A 19,088-nucleotide genomic window follows, 5' to 3' on the forward strand; every position below is an offset into this window, starting at 1 on the left:
GCCAAGGTATCCCAGAGCCTGGAAAGTTTTCCTGTCCTAGGCAGGAAGTTTTTCCTATGCTGATTCTCTCTGATTCTAAGTACCTCAAACAACAAAAAGTGAATGGGAAAAATCTTGAGCCTGAGAACCAAACAGATGTTAAGTCAGAGAAGTTCCTGCTCTTGGTCTAGGCATCCTTGGAGATTAATGATTGCAAATTCCCCAGAACAGTGCTCTGAGACAGTGCAGTGCATGAATAGGAATGCTTGTTACAGGAGCTCTCAGAACCCGCGGATAAGGGGGTCAGACAAAAGTGGGATACAGTGTCTGGGACGCAAGGCAGGCTGTGCCTGGATGGATCTTGGCCCTGGATCGGATCCTCGGGTGGAGGAGCCCGGCACAGCGTGCCGCCCAGCTCTCCTACCGCCGGTCGCGGCTGCCAGGAGGCCGGCTGCTGGCGGGAAGGGGCCAGGAAACCTCAGAGCCAGCCGCGCGGAGACAGCAGCCGCCTTGTTTCTCAGCCCAGTAACTTTTTTTTTTTTTTTCTCCCTGGGCCCAGACGTCCCAGCCCCACCCCCTACTCCCACCTCTCCGGTGCTGCTTTCGTCCGTGGCTCAGAAAGTGTTAACCCCAGAGCTTTTTGCACCCCACCCCCCTGCTCCCGCCCAAGGTTCCTAAAAAAGAAAGGTGTAAAGTTTGGTCCAGATAGGGAATGAATGATCAAAGCCAAGCCGATACTTCCTGTTGCCAGGACACTATATATAACGTGATGAGTGCACGGGCTGCAGAGAAGCACCAGAGCGCTCGCCCAGCCGCCGCCACCGCCTCCCAGCGCCTGAGGTTTCCCGGGGACCACAATGAACAAGCTGCTGTGCTGTGCGCTCGTGGTAAGTCCCTGCCCCGGGGACGCGGACGTCGGTGCCCTGGGCGCCCAGGGAAGTTGCCTGCCTTCCGCTCTCCCGACCTCTCCGCGGATTGATGGAGACTAAGCTCAATTTGCTCCCTGTCCCAGGAGAGATTAGGGATCAGGTTGGAACTGGAGACACCTTTCAAGCTGATGGTGCTTTTCCTAGGTGTCCCTTTACACTAGAAAATTTCTGCTGGATTTATGGAAAAGACAGAGGTTGTCTGGATCTTTTTTATTTGAGAGATTTTTTTATCCTAAAATTGAATTTATTGTCTTTCTTCATCTCAGACGGTTTATGCCATTTTTGCTTAGTTTACTTGGGCATTAGTAGTAGCAGTAGTAGTAGGAGCAATAAAGTGGTCCCTAGAATCAGAATAAGTTGGAAGATGTCAGTTTTCTTTAAACTATTGTAATTAGAGTAAAATTTGGATGCAGTAAATTGATATGATACATCATCAGGTTCATTCCTCATTTAAACAAATGCTATGGGAAGTTATGAATAATTGGCACCACACAAAAGATCACACACACAGACATGTGCACTTGTGCACACACACACACACACACACACACACACACTTCTATACTGTGCATTTTAACATTGTAATAATATTTTATTATTAAAATGGGTGATTTCAGTTTTCAAATTTAATATAATGTGGAAAATATTGGTGAGATAAATGTTAATTATGTTCCAAAATATATTTAAATAATTGAAATTTAGCACTAAGTAGGGCTAAAAGTTATGTTTAACATAGAATTTGGAAAAGAAAATGGATGTTTAACATCCGTTTCCATTGCTATATCTCTCTAACTTAGCTTCTGGGTTTTTTTTTTTTTTGATTTAAATTTCAACTAATCAAGTTAAGATTTGTATGCAGATTATTCTATGACCAATGACTTATTTTCTTTATATCACTAGAGTGTGGAATACATTAAGATATGAGTCAGACATTCATGAAAGGATAGGAAAATCCATATTTAAGCCACATATGTGTTTTGAAAGTGTTGCAGTAACTGCTTGAATTTCATTGTCCAATCCACAAAGAGTGAATGGAAGGCTAGGAGGTATTCCAGTTGGTTTCTGGGATACACAAACATAAGTAAGTAAATAAACAGCAAAGTACCTAAAGAAAAGGTAGAGTAATAGGTATGCGAATCTTAGCTACTAGTACATATATGTATATATGTACATATATAGTGTATATATTTTATATGTGATATAAAATAACTCCACCAATATGGATAGTATGGAGAACCTTTTAAAAAGTGAAACCTTTTTTAAAAAAGTGAACCTTTTTAAAAACATGACGCACATAGAGAATTGCACAAATCACAAGTGCCTAATGAAGTTTCTCAAAGTGAACACTTATGAGTCATCACTCAGATCAAACAACACTACAAGACCAGCACCCCAGAAGCTTACCTGGCTTCCTCCCTGTGATTACTATGTTCATGGCCAGAGGAATCCAACACCATAGATGAGTTTTGCTTGTATATGAACTTTATATAAGTAAACTTTATGCATTTTTTTGTGTCTATCTACTTTTATTTAAGGTTCTACTGTGAGGTCACCTCCAGTGTTGAATACACAAAAGGTCATCCATTTTCATTGCTATATAGTATTCCATTCAATGGCTACACCACAACTGATTTAATCTTTCTAGTTTTTGGCTAGTATGAATAGGGGATATTTTTAGTCTTCCTAGCCTTCTTTATTCTGTCAAAAATTTAATTAATAATAAACATAATGGTGATTTTTAAATTTCAGAATTTCCATTAAATAATATATGTACCTAATAGTAAGCGTTCCTTACTAATAAGTAGACAAATACTTTGATATCTGGTCTTTATGTGCATATACATATGTATATATATAATAAAGTATCTAGATATTGTAGATGAGTCAGCATTATCAAAGAGAAACCTTTTATTATGTCTGAACATAGTAAATACTTTAGGAAAGATTTCCCTTTCCCTTTCTGCAGTTTCTGAGATTGACTTTATTTTATAAGTAATTGAAAAAAGGAACTTTGTACTTACACATGAAGAGTCCAAATGCCCTTTTGTAAACACCAGGATGTAGTTCTAAGAACTAGCAGCATTACGCCTATTGAGTCCTTTGTACCAGGCATGCCCCTTAGGCACTAGGGACAGAATGGAAAACATGGACACCACTTCTGTTCCCATGGACAGCACTACCTAATGGAGAAAGCAGATATGGAATGTATAATGAGAATAACAACAGGAGAAGTACTAGGTGACTCCGGAATGTAAAAGATTCTGCCTTCCAGGACCTTATAAAGTAAGTTGCTGTGCAGTGGTTATGAGTTTGGTTATTTTGGATTAAAGTTCCAATATCAGTACCACCACTTACTTGATAAAAGATTGTGGGCAATTTACATCTCTTTTGAGTGTTAGTTTTCTGTTCCGTAAAATAGAGATAATTATATGCACATATGCAAGATAAGCATATAAAGTTCCTGTTCCATATTAACCCTAGCTTCTAGCCTTATGCTCACAGAAAACTATAGGATGATCTAGACCCAAGTGGTTATGAAAATAAAGTGCTCGTGCTGCTTAGATGAGAGGGAGGTGGCCACTGACTATCACCTTGAAGGAAGAGTAAGAATGTTTCACTAGTGGAGATAAGATCAAGGTATCCTAATTCTAAGAAGTGAAAGAAGGTTAAATTGGGAAGCAAAGTATAACTTCTAGATTCTTTTTTTTGTCTTTTGTTGTTGTTGTTGTTGTTGTTATTGTTGTTGTTGTTGTTGTTGTTGCTATTTCTTGGGCCGCTCCCTCGGCATATGGAGGTTCCCAGGCTAGGGGTTGAATCAGAGCTGTAGCCACCGGCCTACGCCAGAGCCACAGCAACACGGGATCCGAGCCGCGTCTGCAACCTACACCACAGCTCACAGCAACGCCGGATCGTCAACCCACTGAGCAAGGGCAGGGACCGAACCCGCAACCTCATGGTTCCTAGTCGGATTTGTTAACCACTGCGCCACGACGGGAACTCCCTAACTTCTAGATTCTTTTTGTGAGAGCAGAAGAAATTTTGGTAGGCAAGCAGTGAGGGGATGTGGTCATTAGGACTAATGGTATAGTCATGGGCTTTCTGGAATGCTCACTAATGTGGTTAATTAGAGACCTATGCTGCAAGGTGAGGTGGTCACATCACCAAGACTTTCTTTCATGGTTGCTCAAGGAGTCTCCTGGTACCCTGCAAACATCCTGGCCTAGGCCTAGATTTTAACTGGTTGCTGAAACTTCCCATCATGGAGTGCCAGAATCATCCATGGGCCTTCTCAAAGCTAAGCTCTGAATTAATGTTAAGATACTAGGACTTGGGGTGAGGGGTGGGGTGAAGAACTGACGGGTAGTAAATATTTATCTCGGGACAACTGCCTGATATATTGGTGCTTTTGTTGTTTATTTTGGTTTCCTTCTCCTCCCCCCGTGGTGGAGCGTTTTTGCCTAATTTGTTTGTTTGCTTTTTGGGAATGATAACTTCGAAGTTTCTAGGAGAATCTAACATAGTCAGTCCAAAACAGTCCTGAATCTCATCCCTAGCAACCTTTCTGGCCTCTTAGCACCCATGAACCCTCAGCACAATTCCTAATTTCAATCTGGTCTTTAAGTTTATTTCTTAGGTTAAAACCACAGTTGTCAAATTCCACCAGTCTGGGAAGGAGGCATTCTGTGCCAGATGTTTTATCCACTTAGTTCTAGAGGGAGAGCTAAGGCACTGACTATCAAAGGGGCACTAAACACACATTCAAAAATTCTTGTTCTCCTATCCACTAACTTGCCAGCTGGGTTTCCCTCTAAGCAGCCCTCAGCCCCACTGCCTCCTTGTGCCCTTTGCATGAGAGCTTTCTGGGAAAAGCATTATCTCCTTTTGCATCTCATTAACCAGAAGTATTAGCCTGAGTTTCTTTTTGCAGCCCCGGAAAGTAGACTGGGAACTATGTTGCAGAGAAAGAATAACTGTATAAAAATTTATGTTTGCATTATTCAAGGCCTTGCCTTATGATTCCTGGCTGCCCCCGACGTTGCTACTGGAGCAGACAGGCCAACATTATCAGTATATCTGTCTTACACTGTAGAGCAGCAGTTCTCAATCAGATCAGACGTCTTCCATGCACTTATTAAATAAATCCTTTGTAACAACTCCCGTGCTCTCTTGAAATTGAGAACACATATATTCAGCGTACCTACGGAATTTTTAAAAATCAGTATACTGGTATCACTATACCATAAAAGAAGTAATATATAGTAAATAAAAGGAAAATAATGTATAATAAAATCAGCTTCACTAGGAGACTTAATGAAGTAGTGATATGTTAGCATCCCTACATAGAATTGCCATGAAAAGACCACAGGGAACAAAGACAGGAGCATATGTGTCACACTGGGTCCCAAACCATAATCAGTGTTGACTTTGGTGCTGTGATTTCTTGAAATGGTGAACGATTATCACTAAAGTTTTAAACAAAACAAAGTACAACTCTCTATCAAAGTTTATGTTGTTAAATTCCTAGCAAATTCAATGCATATAAAAATCATGCAAAAGCCAGTTTAAATATGTATATATATACATACACATATATATCTATCATATAAATAGGTATATAAATATGTGTGTGTGTGTGTGTCTGTGTGTGTGCATGAAATGGGATTTAAATCCAGGCTGGTATAATGATAAATAGGTTTTTTTTTAACTTATATCAGTTATCATAGGACATCTGAAACTGTGTGGGACATGGGATTATTCTTGATCATTCAGAACATCTAGCAGTACATAGAAGTTAGGACAACAGAAATCCCCCACAAACTTCCAGAACTTCTAGGCAATAGCACTACCCCTATGGCAAATAAAATCTGAGCTCTTTGCAAACACAGATTTTCATTGGATTCATATTTATACTCCCAAGTTTCCACAGTGCCTGACACTAAATGTGTGTTTGCTAAGTCAAAGGAGCTATGGTGAGATTTGCTGGGGTGCTTATATAATCTATCAGCAGTTTCCATGGATATTCCAAGAGAATTTAGCATACTGTCAGAGATGTAACATCCTAATGTTAGGTTTGATCTCTTTTAAAATATAAATATAGCACCCTACCCACCTGACCAATATTTTAAATACTATTTTGTTTACGGCTACTATGAAGGTACCTATCAATACTTTCATAGAGGTCCATTCTTTTGTTTTGTTTTGTTTTTTGTCTTTTTGCCATTTCTAGGGCCACTCCTGCGGCATATGGAGGTTCCCAGGCTGGGGTCTGATCAGAGCTGTAGCTGCCAGCCTACACCAGAGCCACAGCAACGCGGGATCTGAGCTGCATCTGCGACCTACACCAAAGCTCATGACAATGCCGGGTCCGCAACCCACTGAGCAAGGTCAGGGATCGAACCCACAACCTCATGGTTCCTAGTCAGATTCCTTAACCACTGAGCCACGACGGGAACTCCCATGGAGGTCCATTCTGAAGAAAGCAACAAAATTCAATCAGCTTTATATATTGACCCTTGCAAGTGCTACCTGAGCTCAGCTGAATCCCCCTTTCTGATCTTTCTATCAAGTGTTCATTTGGGTTTGATAAAATATCCCAATGGAGATGTCAGACAGGCATTTGGATCCAAAAAGGTTCAGAGCATAGAAGAAGCCTGGGCTGGAGATAAGAAAATCCTGGTCATGAGCACAGAATGGGTTTTTAAAAAGCCACAGAGGAAGATGTGAGGGGAGGAAACAGCCCTTGACTGCATTTCTGATACTGATGGTCAGGTAAACAAAATGCAAATATGAACAGTAATAGCAGCCATGTTTAGAAAAGAAAACAAAAATCAAAATAAAATTTAGCAACCCACAAGAGCAGGAACTAGTCAATCGGAAATCCTAGCAACATCTGTAAACTATCTATGTAAGAAGAAAGAGTGAGGTATAGCCAACTTGAAATACACACAGTATTTTTATGTGACATGTAATTAGTTTTTGGAACTCACTACCACAGAATATTTATTTTGGGGTAAATAGCATAGAAAGGCTAAAAAAAGAATTCTTTTAGACAGTTGTAAGGATAAGAATAGTGTTTCAGCACATTAGGTAAGAAGCTGTGTGGTACCCGCTCCCTCTCACATTCACCTGCCCTTTCTAAATGAATGTTCCAAAGGCCAGAACAGTCTACAGACACACTAAAATGGTTTCTCTCAACTACAAGGTGACATAACTTGCCAGGTGCTTGGCTAGTGTTTTTTTTTCACCCCGATTTCTCAGAAGCACCTGAATCAGCCAGACTATAAATGAAGAGAGGATGCAGAAGGAAGTGAAATGACATTTCTGAAGTCCTTCTCAAAAAGGAATGTGCTCCTAAAAGCCCTGATTTATTACTTTCTTATTGAGATTTTTTAAAAATTCATCTCTTTAATACTACAGTTTTAATACTGTGAAAATATGGTTTAATTTCCTTGAAACATCTTCTATAAAAATAAAAAGAGTAGCCTTAGGATTTTCACTTCAATTTAGCCTGTACCTTGGAAGGATTTTCTATAAGAGCCTCTTAAATAATCAACCAAAAAATAGGAAAATAGGTGTCAAGATGAATTCAGATTTAAAACAAGACAGTCATTCACCTAAGCTTTGTGACTGCCTTAGGTAAATTTAATATTCTTTTCTGCTCTTTGATCCCCAAACCACCCTTGCCATGTACTGTTACTTTCTTGTTCAAAAAAAAAAAAACCAACTATTTATTTTATTCTTAGAAAGTGTGAACATCAAGACTCTATTCCTAGAAAGTTCCCTCTACCATCCATTGGCACCACCACCATCAAAAAATGTAATTTAGGATTCAGTTGTGGGGCAAAGTGACAATAAAACCCATGCAACAGCAGACAGAGGCAAGGGATCTTGTTTCTCAGTTTTGCCTTAGACTCTGAGGTCCAGCAAGAGTAAGACGCTTTTCTGCATCTTACTTTTCTCATCTCTAAAATAAGGGTGTTGCAGGTTATCAAATAAACTTATACCATATTTAGTCTATGCAGAGCTATTATGGTTGCATGGTAATTAAAGACAAATAATATGCTATTTGTATAAATGACTATAATTTGTATTACTTCTATACAATCAAATAAAAACTGTTCTCTTTTATGGCTGAGAGACTCTCTTACTGAGTGAAGTAAGTCAGAAAGAGAAAGACAAATACCATATGATATCACTTATATCTGGAATCTAATACATGGCATAAATGAACATTTCCACAGAAAAGAAAATCATGGACTTGCAGAATAGACTTGTGGTTGCCAAGGGGAGGGGGAGGGATTGGGACGGATTGGGAGTTTGGGCTTAATAGATGCAGATTATTGCCTTTGGAATGGATAAACAATGACATCCTGCTGTGCAGCACTAGGAACTATATTTAGTCACTTATGATGGAGCATGATAATGTGAGAAAAAAGAATGTATACATGTATGTGTAACGGGGTCACCATTCTGTACAGTAGAAAATTGACAGTACACTGTAAACTAGCTATAATGAAAAAAAAAAACTATTCTCAAAAACATAAACAAAACAAAACAGAATAAAATAGGGGTATTGGACCAGGTGATATATGGAAGGTCTGCTTTAGTTTTAATCTTTTGTCATTAAAAATCAATTAAAATTTTAATTAATTATACTTAATATTCCAAACATACAAAGATCAAAGGAACCTACTGATGAAAAAATATACTAGAGAAATTTTTAAAATATCTGTTTTGTTGCAATTGTCGAAGTTTCTTCTGCCTAGTTGGTTTTCATTTATAAGAAATTCTGTTTAAGTCAGTGAGATCACTCACAAGAGGAAGCAGCTTTTGAAATGTTACCTACTTTTAAGTGGGAAGACTGGTGTTTTAGGATCACAGATAATTCTTTTAACCCCCAAACTATTTTTTTTTCATTCTGCAACAGGTCCTGGTCTAGCATAAAAGTTGTAAATGTGTGTATTTTCATATCCCATTCCGTTAGAGGCCAGGTCCAAGATATTCCCTCAGGACTTACTAAAGAGGTATAATTATGGTTACTAGCAATCTCCTTAGACTCCTGAAACAGGGTTTTCTTTGAATCTGTATTCACGAGGAAGTACTTGACAACTGCATACTGCTCTTTGGAATAAATGTCAAGCCTTCAGGTGAAATATGCATGATAATGGGTAGGTTGACATGACCATTAAATACTGCACTGGACTATCACATGAGCAGATGGACAGAACCCTCTGCTCCCACACTGTTTCCTGTCTCTTTTTTAAATATCTGGTCAAAAAGGGGGAAAAATCAACTAGCCTGTGCTAAAATAAAGGTCAGCTAGAAAGTATGAGTGATGTTTATTGACCCACAATGTAGTTGTTAGTGCTGTTTGTAAATGTTTTCTGTTCTTCTGGTGAGGATGGGAGGGGTGGGGGTGGGGGTGGGGGTCATGAATAGTTCTGGCAATGACTTGTGAGTTAAAAAAGTCACTTCCAAATTAGAGCACTTAATTGCCTATATATGACCCCCCAATTTTTTTCCCTTTTCCTCTTTCATAGCAAACCAACCATGTTCCAGATATTTCTGTGTCATCCTAGGTCCTGGACAGAAGGCAATACTAACTAACAGCCTTCATTTTCACAGAAATCCTCTGATGCAGAAATTGGTATCTATTTTACAGACAAGGAAACTGAGGTCCAGATGTTAAGTAATTTTACCCAAGGCAACCTAGCTGAGAAATTTTTCTGCCCTGTAGGAGCTTACATTTAGCAGAGGAGTCCAGTGAAAAATACCCATAAAGCAGCAAAGCCTCTGGGCTCCTTCCACTGGAGTTCTCTTCTTTACTGGGGTTAAGAATGTCCCCGTTTCAGGCTCCGAGTCATATCCTTGGGCAAAGTGATTCTAATGTATTTTTCAACCCCTTTTTCAGTTCCTCCTTCAGCTGGAGAGGGTCACCATGGTTTTTATTGCTGCTGTTGTTGTTCTTCTGTTGGAATTAAATGCCCTGGCCTCCTTACTAGATTTGACTTGTAAGTCCAGACCCCTTAGGATACAGAGCATGAGGCAAACACTTTATATTTTTTAGTTCCTTATTAGAAAGGGCAATCCTAGGGAAGCAGGAGTGAGAGAAAGAAGAGTAAACCAAAAAGGAAGGAAAGCAAATTAAAGGAGGTGCATTACTGAGAAGCTGCTGTTTATTGTAAAGTGCAACTGACTACTCAGTCTCACAGAACCATCTTCTAGAGAGGCTGTGTGTACTACTGCATTCAGGAAAGGAGAGAGAGAAAAGTCTCTTCACCAGGATAAATGATAGATAGATAGATAGATAGATAGATAGATAGATAGATAGATAGACAGACAGACAGGAGATATAATGGCATGGAATGGGTAGATGGATGGATGGATGGATGGATGGATGGATGGATGGATGGATGGTTGGATGGATAGATAGATGGGCAAAAAACAGATTGTACCGAATTTTATATTGTGCCATAGATGATCATATATATACTTCACTCCTTCACAACCCTACATACCCCCAAAGAGAAGAATCCATTGTTAAAAGCCTAGCTTCATATAGGATTGGATTTGAAGCCCAACTCAGGTGTGTACTAGCTCTATGACTTTTGACAAGTCACTCAACTTTTCTGACACTCAGAGTGTCAGTATCTGACACTCAGTTTTTTCATCTATAAAACAGGGATAATATTATCACCTGAGATGTGGCTGGAGAGGATGGATGATAACAGCATGTGAAGAAAAGGCTCAGTCTAGAGCCTACTATGTAATAATGTTATAACATGTTATGCTATTATTATTCGCCATATCATCCAGGGATTCCAGTATGTTTCACATGTCATAGGCACACGATAAATGTCTATAGGCTTAAGTCACATCCTATTTTATTCCATTTCTTTTCCTAGTTTCTATTCCATTTCACAATCACCATGGCTGTTCTTTTCTAACTTTCTCTCACCAGCTACCCTTGACCATATATTGATTAGGTTTCAATCTAGATCATTAGAAACCAAAGTGATTCATAGGATGATGTCAGCAGTGTACTGTCTTCAAGGAAAAGTAGAAATAAAATGGAATTTACAAATTGATGTTCAAGAATATCAACATACTAAAATGTATGGCCAATTCTGAGCCCAAAATGCCAGGGACTGTAGCTGGAAAACTCTCAACTAGTGATAACATTCTGGTGCTTGTCAGGTGGGGCCTGAATGGACATAATTATAAGGAAAATCACAACCAGCCCTGCTGTTGTGTTGAAGTGTTCAGAAATGATGTCTTATCTCAAATCTGGTGATTAGCAAGAGCCCCAAAGAAGAAATATTAAGATCTGAGATCCAAAATATGGGAGATTTCTTCATAGCTCCCTTGGAAAGTTTGAAGTGTTTGCATGACAAGTTCTTTTTTTCTCAGGGAGTTTTCCCCTTTATCTGTTAATCTATCACATGTTAATTGTCTGTAAAACTCCTCTGATGTAGCAAAAGTATCATGAGCAAATCTGTCCTAACAATTCTGGTTGATTCCAAACACAAACAAGGTTACTGTTAATTAATTTTTAAAGCATCCAAACAACTAAAGGAAACTTCTTGAAGGGTGCGACAACAACAAGAAAAACACATTTAAGTTTTACCTGGAGACAATCTTTCTGCCTCCAGGGAGGCAAAAAGAGTATAAAAATTGGCCCTACAATTCATCTAATAAATCATAATCGCTTGTTTCCTTTCCCCTGTTTACTTAGTCAAAGCTGTTGGCAGCAAACAAGTTCCTAATAGATGAACAGATGTAATGCATTTGCTCTGCAACCTTTCCTAGAGACCTGATCCCGGCTATTGTGGAAATTACTAAGCAGGGGTGGACCCTCAGGTGGGGAGCTGGCAGCAGCAGATAAAACTGTCAAATCAACTACTTGCTTTTTCATGCATTTATCTTTAAAATGAAAGCTAAATACAAACAGTACAGTACATGCAAAACGCCAAGCACAATGATGAATGTTTAAAAAAACATCTTCCTTTGGGCCAATTCTGTCATCACTCTCATTTTACAGATGAGAAAAATGCAGATTTTGTGCTTGTCCTTGAAAATTTACCCTTTAGGTGGTGGCTATTTATCTGTATCTGTGGAATCACCAGTAATCCTAATTACACACAGTAGGTATTCAATATATCTACTGAATGAAATTAAAATATAATAAAATAAATACACTGAATCCTTGCTATGTATAAGACATCATGCTAAGCATTTAAGGTGTGTGGAAACAAATCCTTTTCTATCTGGGTTCTCTAAGCATATCTGTGGGACTGCCTTGAAAAATTTTACTGAGACCCCAAGCTAAGAAGATACCGAAACTTTTTAAAAACAAATCAGGGATCTCTTTTCTGGAGACAATTAAGGATAAGATATATAACCAACTTATAGCACATTTTAGATGTGTCACTTCCTACTGAAGAAATTTCAAAATGCCTCCAAAGATGAGTCTGGTTCATAATGTCCCTCATTTCCCACCTCCTGTGTAATTAGAGTATATAATAATGACTCCTACTTGTCTGAAACCTTATTCTCTACCAAGTTTGTGTCCTTTTACTCACTTAAAAACAATGTATAGGGCTAAATAAAATCAGGCTTGTTCTTACTTTAGAGGTAAGATAATAGCCAAAGGTTACTAAAGCTGGTGGTTGAACTGAGTTTGGGACTATGGTACACACATAAGGTTCCCAGCTAAAATATGCACATCATTCTAATGGCCAAGCTGTATACTTTTTGGAACTTACTATTCATTGTCCATTTAGCATTCTTCTTGAAACTTTCTGTGATATCCCTACTTTTTTCACCTTCTCTTTTTCATCCCATCTTGCAAAAGTTTCTAAGTCCCAAAGGTTAACATTTTAAGCTTTTTTGCTTGTGTACAATATCCTGGGGCAATGCCATCCCACCCCTCTCTGTTTCTGGAGCCACTGATGTGTTTTCAGGTGGGATAACCTGAAATCTCTCTTTAGCTGCATTTCCATCCTGAAAAACCCAATATATCTATTGAAGTGTCTACTAGACATCACCACTTGAGTCTCATAGTCGGCAGATCCAAAACAATGGAAATCCATTGTTTTCCTCCTTACTGTTTCCCCCTCCTACTGTCAGTAATTAATGGCAATATCACATCTCTAATAATCACAATGCCTGGGCATGTTCTTTTTCACTTATTCTTTCTAGTACCTCACCCCCATGCAATCAGCTAACATGTCTATAACTTCCTCTCCTCCTTACCAAAGTCTAATTACAGCTTCTCATTATTTCTGACCTCTTTCTCTGTTGAGTCTTTTTTGGATCTTTTTCCTCCTCTCTTCTACCTCCAAGCACTTTTGCAGTGATTTATGAGTATTTTACATCAGGCTGGGTGTTGGGATGAATGTTCCTACCAGACAGGAACGTTAACTTATTCTAATTCATTGCTGAGCAGCATTTCCAGAGCATAGTAATTGTTTCAATGAGTATTTGCTGAATGAATGAATAAATAAATGATTTAAGGAATGGAGGAAATTGGGAAGAAGTTACTATAAGATGGTAGAAAACCAAATAAACTAACCTTCATAGGAAAAGAGGTTTTTTGGTTGTTTGTTTTTAAATCTTTGTAGTTTATACTACAAGAGATCTTTAGGAAACTTACCATGATATATATCCTGGATGTTTCCTTTCTTGGCTAAGACGAACTGTAAAATACCATGGTTTCCAAATTGACCAGAAGTTTAGCTAACTCTGGATAGTCCTCAAATAGTTCTCTGTGGCAAAGATCATGACGAGAGATCACAAAAGGAACTCCCAAACCAAGTAGTTATTTCAAGCTTTGCGTGGGCTCCTTTTAATGAATTTTCCATAAACGGAAACCCACTGGGTCACTCATGGTTCTGCATACCAGAGAGCAAGCCCCGGAGTCTGGGATTGGCTGCATTGCATCATGCAAAATAAACCTGCTGGAGGAAGTATATTCTTCTTGTATCCTTTAAGAAGAAGCATATACCAGTAGATTACTGTAGTGAAATCACTTGTCATCTGATAAAATTTCCATCTCAGTAACCTTCGACAAGTGCTACTCTTAGCACAAAAAGGAAAGCCATCAGTTCATGTGGACTTCGCCAAGACTTCAGTTGACCTCACTTTCGTAATCTCCTAACTCTATGCTCTGAAGTCTTAATGGGAAAATGAGCATTTTCAGGCTTGCTTTTGGGCTGTGCATGAAGGCTGTAGCATATGTGAAAGCAGTTGGTAAATGTTAAAGGATTTGGGAAAAAAATAGTATTCTATGGTACATACTATGGGTTTTAATTCTGTCTCCACTAATTACTGTGACCTGGGATGGCTAGTCATTCTAAGACTCCTTTTTGTAGCTGGTGAAGACTTAATGATGATAATGGTAAACCATCCTAAAGTAGGTAAAACCAATATATTATATAGATTATTTTTCAGTTAACTGCCTGGCGCAGAGTAGAGATTTAAGGTGCATATGGTAGAATAGGAGAGCCAAAAGAGAATTCCACCTTCACAGTGACCATTTTTGCTTCCTGCACATACTACTACCATATCAGTTCTCTTCCTAAACATGGGAATTTTTATTAGAATTTTACATGTTTGGGACTAAGAGTTACATGATTAATTGAAAAATCAGTTAATAATAAAATTTAATAATAAAATTACATACCTATTTATTAAGTATTAAATAATAAAATGATACACCTATATATTAAATATTTTATTTTGACTTAAAACATTTAAATAAACATTCATTCACCTGTACTTGGAAATACAGGCAAGGCCTTTCTTGGAATCCCTGTTGGCTAACTGGAGTTGATTGCTGTCTTTCTTACAAAACCATTATCTAAAATGTATTGCCCATCCATTTCAATTTTGGGATTTATTTATTTATTTATTTTTATATAATGATTTTTATTTTTTCCCATTATAGCTGGTTTACAATGTTCTGTCAATTTTTTTAATTTTATTTTATTTATTTTATTTTTTCAGGGTAATAGACTTTTGTTTTTGTTTTTGTTTTTAATTGTAACCACCAAAAAAGAAAACTATGGGCCAATATCTTTGATGAATATAGATGCAAAAATTCTCAACAAAATTTTAGCCAACCGAATGCAACAACATATAAAAAAGATCATATATCACGATCAGGTGGGATTCATCCCAGGTGCACAAGGATGGTTCAACATACGCAAATCAATCAACATCATAAACTATACTAACAAGAGAAAAGTCAAAAACCACATGATCATCTCAATAGATGCAGAAAAAGCATTTGACAAAGTCCAACATCCATTCATGATAAAAACTCTTACCAAAGTGGTTATAGAGGGAACATACCTTAATATAATAAAAGCCATTTATGACAAACCCACAGCAAATGTAATACTCAATTTTCTACTGTACAGCATGGTGACCCAGTTACACATACTGTATACATTCTTTTTTCTCACATTATCAGGCTCCATCATAAGTGACTAGAAGGAACTCATAAAGAGCAATTTTGGAATTTAAAGACATTTATGAAACAAATTGATTGTACAACCCTCTGGATGTCTTCCCCATGTTGTTTTTATAGTTGTCTCAGCTACCCTAAATTCTATGGTAGTTTTTTTTTTTTCATTTTTTCCTGCCTCATCTTTATCAAGTCATTCTCCAAACATCCAATTTACTATTCATAGAAAAAAATTTTTTTCTCACTCATGTTTACTGATTTCCATAATATTTGGATCACCTAACTATAATTACAACTACAACATATATAGACACATATGTACAATGAGCATCAACAGAATCACCAGCAGGCATACAATTGACATTTTTAAGAGTGCATCTTCCACTGGTGAGAACAAATGGGAGAGAGTGTGCTGAAGGAGAAAGCATGGCTGAGAATTCGGTGTACTGGGTATCCCTTGGTTTTAGAGAGGGAATGGAAGGCATGGATATATGGGAAAACTGGAGGTTAGTAAGAGAGTTCTGCAGTGTAGGCATACCTCAGAGATACCTGTGAGTTCAATTCCAGACCACCGCAATAGAGGGAACATTGCAATAAAGTGCGTCACATGCATCTTTTGATTTCCCAGTGCATATAAAAGTTATGTTTACCCTACTAAGTGTGCAGTAGCATTATGACTATAAAACAATGCCTACGCCTTAATCAAAATTAATTACATAATTAAAAAGTACTTCATTATGAAAAAATCCTAACCATTATCAGAACCTTCCGCAAGTCATATTTTTTTTGCAATAATAACACTGAAGATCACTGATCACCGATCACCACAACAAAGAGAGTAATAATGAAAATGTCTGAAATATTGCAAGAATTACCAAAATATGACACAGGGACACAAAGTGAGCAAATGCTGTTGGAAAAAAAATGACACCAATAGATGCTCAACACAGGGTTGGTACAAGTACAAATGGAAGTACTTTGCTTTCCACTGTAAAAAACTTACATCTGCAAAGTACAATAAAGTGAGGTACAATAAAGCAAAGTATGTATGTAAAAAGGGGTTTTACAAATAAAATAGAGCAGAAGAAGTAGGAGAAGAGTTAGAGCAAGGCATTTGTTTCCAAGTTCATTACTTACTTAAACTCTGTCTATATTACCATGGTAGAACATCAAAATGCTAGAGCTAGAAAATGCTTTAAAGAACAACTAATTCAACCCACCACCATTTTCACCCACTACCATCACCTGCTAACACTTGATAGATGAAAAAAGATGGTTGGGTTTGAAATAGAATATTCTTTAACACTGTCCAACATTTAAAAAAAAAAAAAGGAAGTTAAGGAGAGGGACAAAATTACTAGAGGTGGAAACCTAACTGTCATTTCAAGAAAAGAGACATGCAGGTAGGAAGAATTCCTTCTAGAATTCTAGTGGTGGGAAACACTAGATTAGAGGACTTCTGGATTCCCTTCAAGTATCTACACCAAAGAAGGGCAGACAGGAAATGGGAAGAGGAAGAAAGAAAAAAATGGAGAGAAAAATTCCATTTAATTTTTCTTTAAAAGTCAAGCATAAAACATCCAAAACAGAGTGGCTTCTTTTATAGAAAGCACTTCATGCTTCTGCAAAGACATCCATGCATGTGTTCCAGCTTTTGCAGATATTTATCAGTGGTTATGCATTTCAAATAAAGATTTATTTTTGAACTCTTATTAGACTTTAAATATTATCAGCTGGTAAAAGAGCTAGAGCCAATATTAAGATGACCTGTCCTCCTTTGGCATCTTTTTCATTGCTTTTCCAGGAAATGCACAAGAAAAGTGAGAGAGACCTGAGATGAAGAGCTTTATTAATTTTGCCCATCCTCTGTCCAATAACTGGTTCCAGAAATTCTGTGCAGGAATTGAGGCTAACCAGAGATGGAGACTTAAGCATCCAATTTTGGCCACACAGAGTTCTGCGTTTTTGCCAAAGTGGAAACATTTCAAATAAAACACAGAGGTCCAGTAGAACTTGCAGAAAACAAGTTTGCAGTCCCTTAAGGCTTTCTGATTTTTAAAAATATATATGATAATTCCCTGCGGTGGCCTAGAAGAAATGCCCTTCACTCTTATAATTGCTCGCTAAGCCTTAAGTCAACCAGATTTATTTTTTTCTCTGTGGATTCCTTTCACCTCAGCTTCCCTGTATTTTAAAGAAATGGCAACTAAGTTCCAAAGCATGGTTTCAGGAAACCAACAATGTCATGTCCAATTGCCTAGAAAAATACAAATTGCATCAGTGTTCTTGGTTAGCCCTTATATTTGTGTGGCTGCTTCTAGTGAGGGACACAAGCACCATCTGGGGGTTTTCCCATCTTACCTTCATCACTTCTTGGAAGAGAGGAGAGGGTCAGCTGATGAGTGAGTGAGCCATGTTGGCTTGGGGAAGCGGGGATGATGGGAAGTGAGGCAGGGTAAGACTCAGGACTGCTAGCCCCAGCAGGACAGGGCTCACTCAGCAGTAGCAAGCATCCATCTGAACCTCTGAGCCAGGCCTCTTGTAAGAACAGAAGCCTCAAAAGTGGTTTTTTAGGAAGTCGAACGTGAACATAAAGAGGAAAAAACGAAGCATTTTTCATCGCTTTCCTGTGTCTTTGCAAGTTGCATCAGGAAAACTTCATGCATTGAAGATTTTATAAATATTTGAGCCAAAGTCGCATAAGGGACTTTGAAAAATATAGCATAATATATTCAAATAACCAAGTAGCAATAAAGTCAGTTCCTCTTACTTCATTTTCTTCAAAACATTGATGGTTATTTGTAATTATTTGTCTTTTCACTTCTATGCTGTCTGCCTCCTCACTAGACTGTAAGCAGTTTGAATATAAGAGGTACCCTTGTTTTGTGTGCCACCAAAGGCTGAGTTCTTCTACAATACCTGGTACACAGTGGGTGTTCAATAGGTATGTGTTCAATGAGTAGACAAGACTCCATCTATTTCTGAAAGACCCAAGACAAACCAGAGCTTTCACCCATTACTGGTCCATTTCTTTCTTCTAATGGTGACCTACTTCATCTGAGGCAATAAAAAGCCCCAGGGAAATTCAAGAACATACTTTCCCCAGAAACCCTCTGGTCACGAGAGTGTCCCTAAAATACCACCGAAACAGACCTGGTTCTGCACTATGTTTTACTTTTGTTGGTTAGGAATCCTTGACATCACAACACTCTGAAAATTGCTCTCAGCTAAGAAATCCAAAGCCCTACATGAGATGTTTCATTCTTATCATCTGGTTTATCAGCTCATATTAAGTCCAGACAGCCCTGATGCGTGTCATGTGCCAGTGAGAAGTGAACAGAATTACTTACTAAAATGCCCAAAGGCCTATGAAGAAGGACTTTCTTTACCTTTGTCTCTCCTAAGTCAAAAGGGAGTGCTGTTCCCCTAGCTTGGCATTCCCAGCTAGGGGAACAGCAAAGGGTCAAAGGGTTTTCTGTGAGATTTCCGGAGTTCTGCAAGGAAAGAGTTTGGAAAAAATTATCATGTTTGGCCTGCCACCTCCCAAAGCCTGAAAATAGTCAGTGTTGATTCCCGCACCACAAACAAACAATAAAAACCAAACAAACCATCCCCACATCCAAACAACACTGTTTCTTTGACTTAGTGTGAAGAACTACTTCAATGTTCCCTTGAAGACCTTTCAAGATCTAGAATACAGGATAGAAAAC

General features: G+C 38.2%; 1 protein-coding gene and 1 long non-coding RNA gene across 2 annotated transcripts in view; one reads left to right on the forward strand and one right to left on the reverse strand.

Moving 5' to 3' along the window:
* Nucleotides 1-602: 602 nt before the first annotated feature.
* Nucleotides 603-19,088, forward strand: part of TNFRSF11B (TNF receptor superfamily member 11b) — a 28,510-nt gene continuing 10,024 nt past the window's right edge. Inside the window, 1 exon segment of the mRNA XM_047783373.1 lies at nucleotides 603-866. Coding sequence (XP_047639329.1) covers nucleotides 837-866 — 30 coding nt within the window. The 5' untranslated portion in view covers nucleotides 603-836.
* Nucleotides 2,868-19,088, reverse strand: part of LOC125129078 (uncharacterized) — a 43,934-nt gene continuing 27,713 nt past the window's right edge. The window contains exon 6 of the long non-coding RNA XR_007135406.1: nucleotides 2,868-3,088. This is a non-coding gene — a long non-coding RNA (uncharacterized LOC125129078). The remainder of the gene's footprint in view (nucleotides 3,089-19,088) is intronic.

Source organism: Phacochoerus africanus, chromosome 6 (assembly GCF_016906955.1).
Source record: "Phacochoerus africanus isolate WHEZ1 chromosome 6, ROS_Pafr_v1, whole genome shotgun sequence".
Taxonomy (NCBI): Eukaryota; Metazoa; Chordata; class Mammalia; order Artiodactyla; family Suidae; genus Phacochoerus; species Phacochoerus africanus.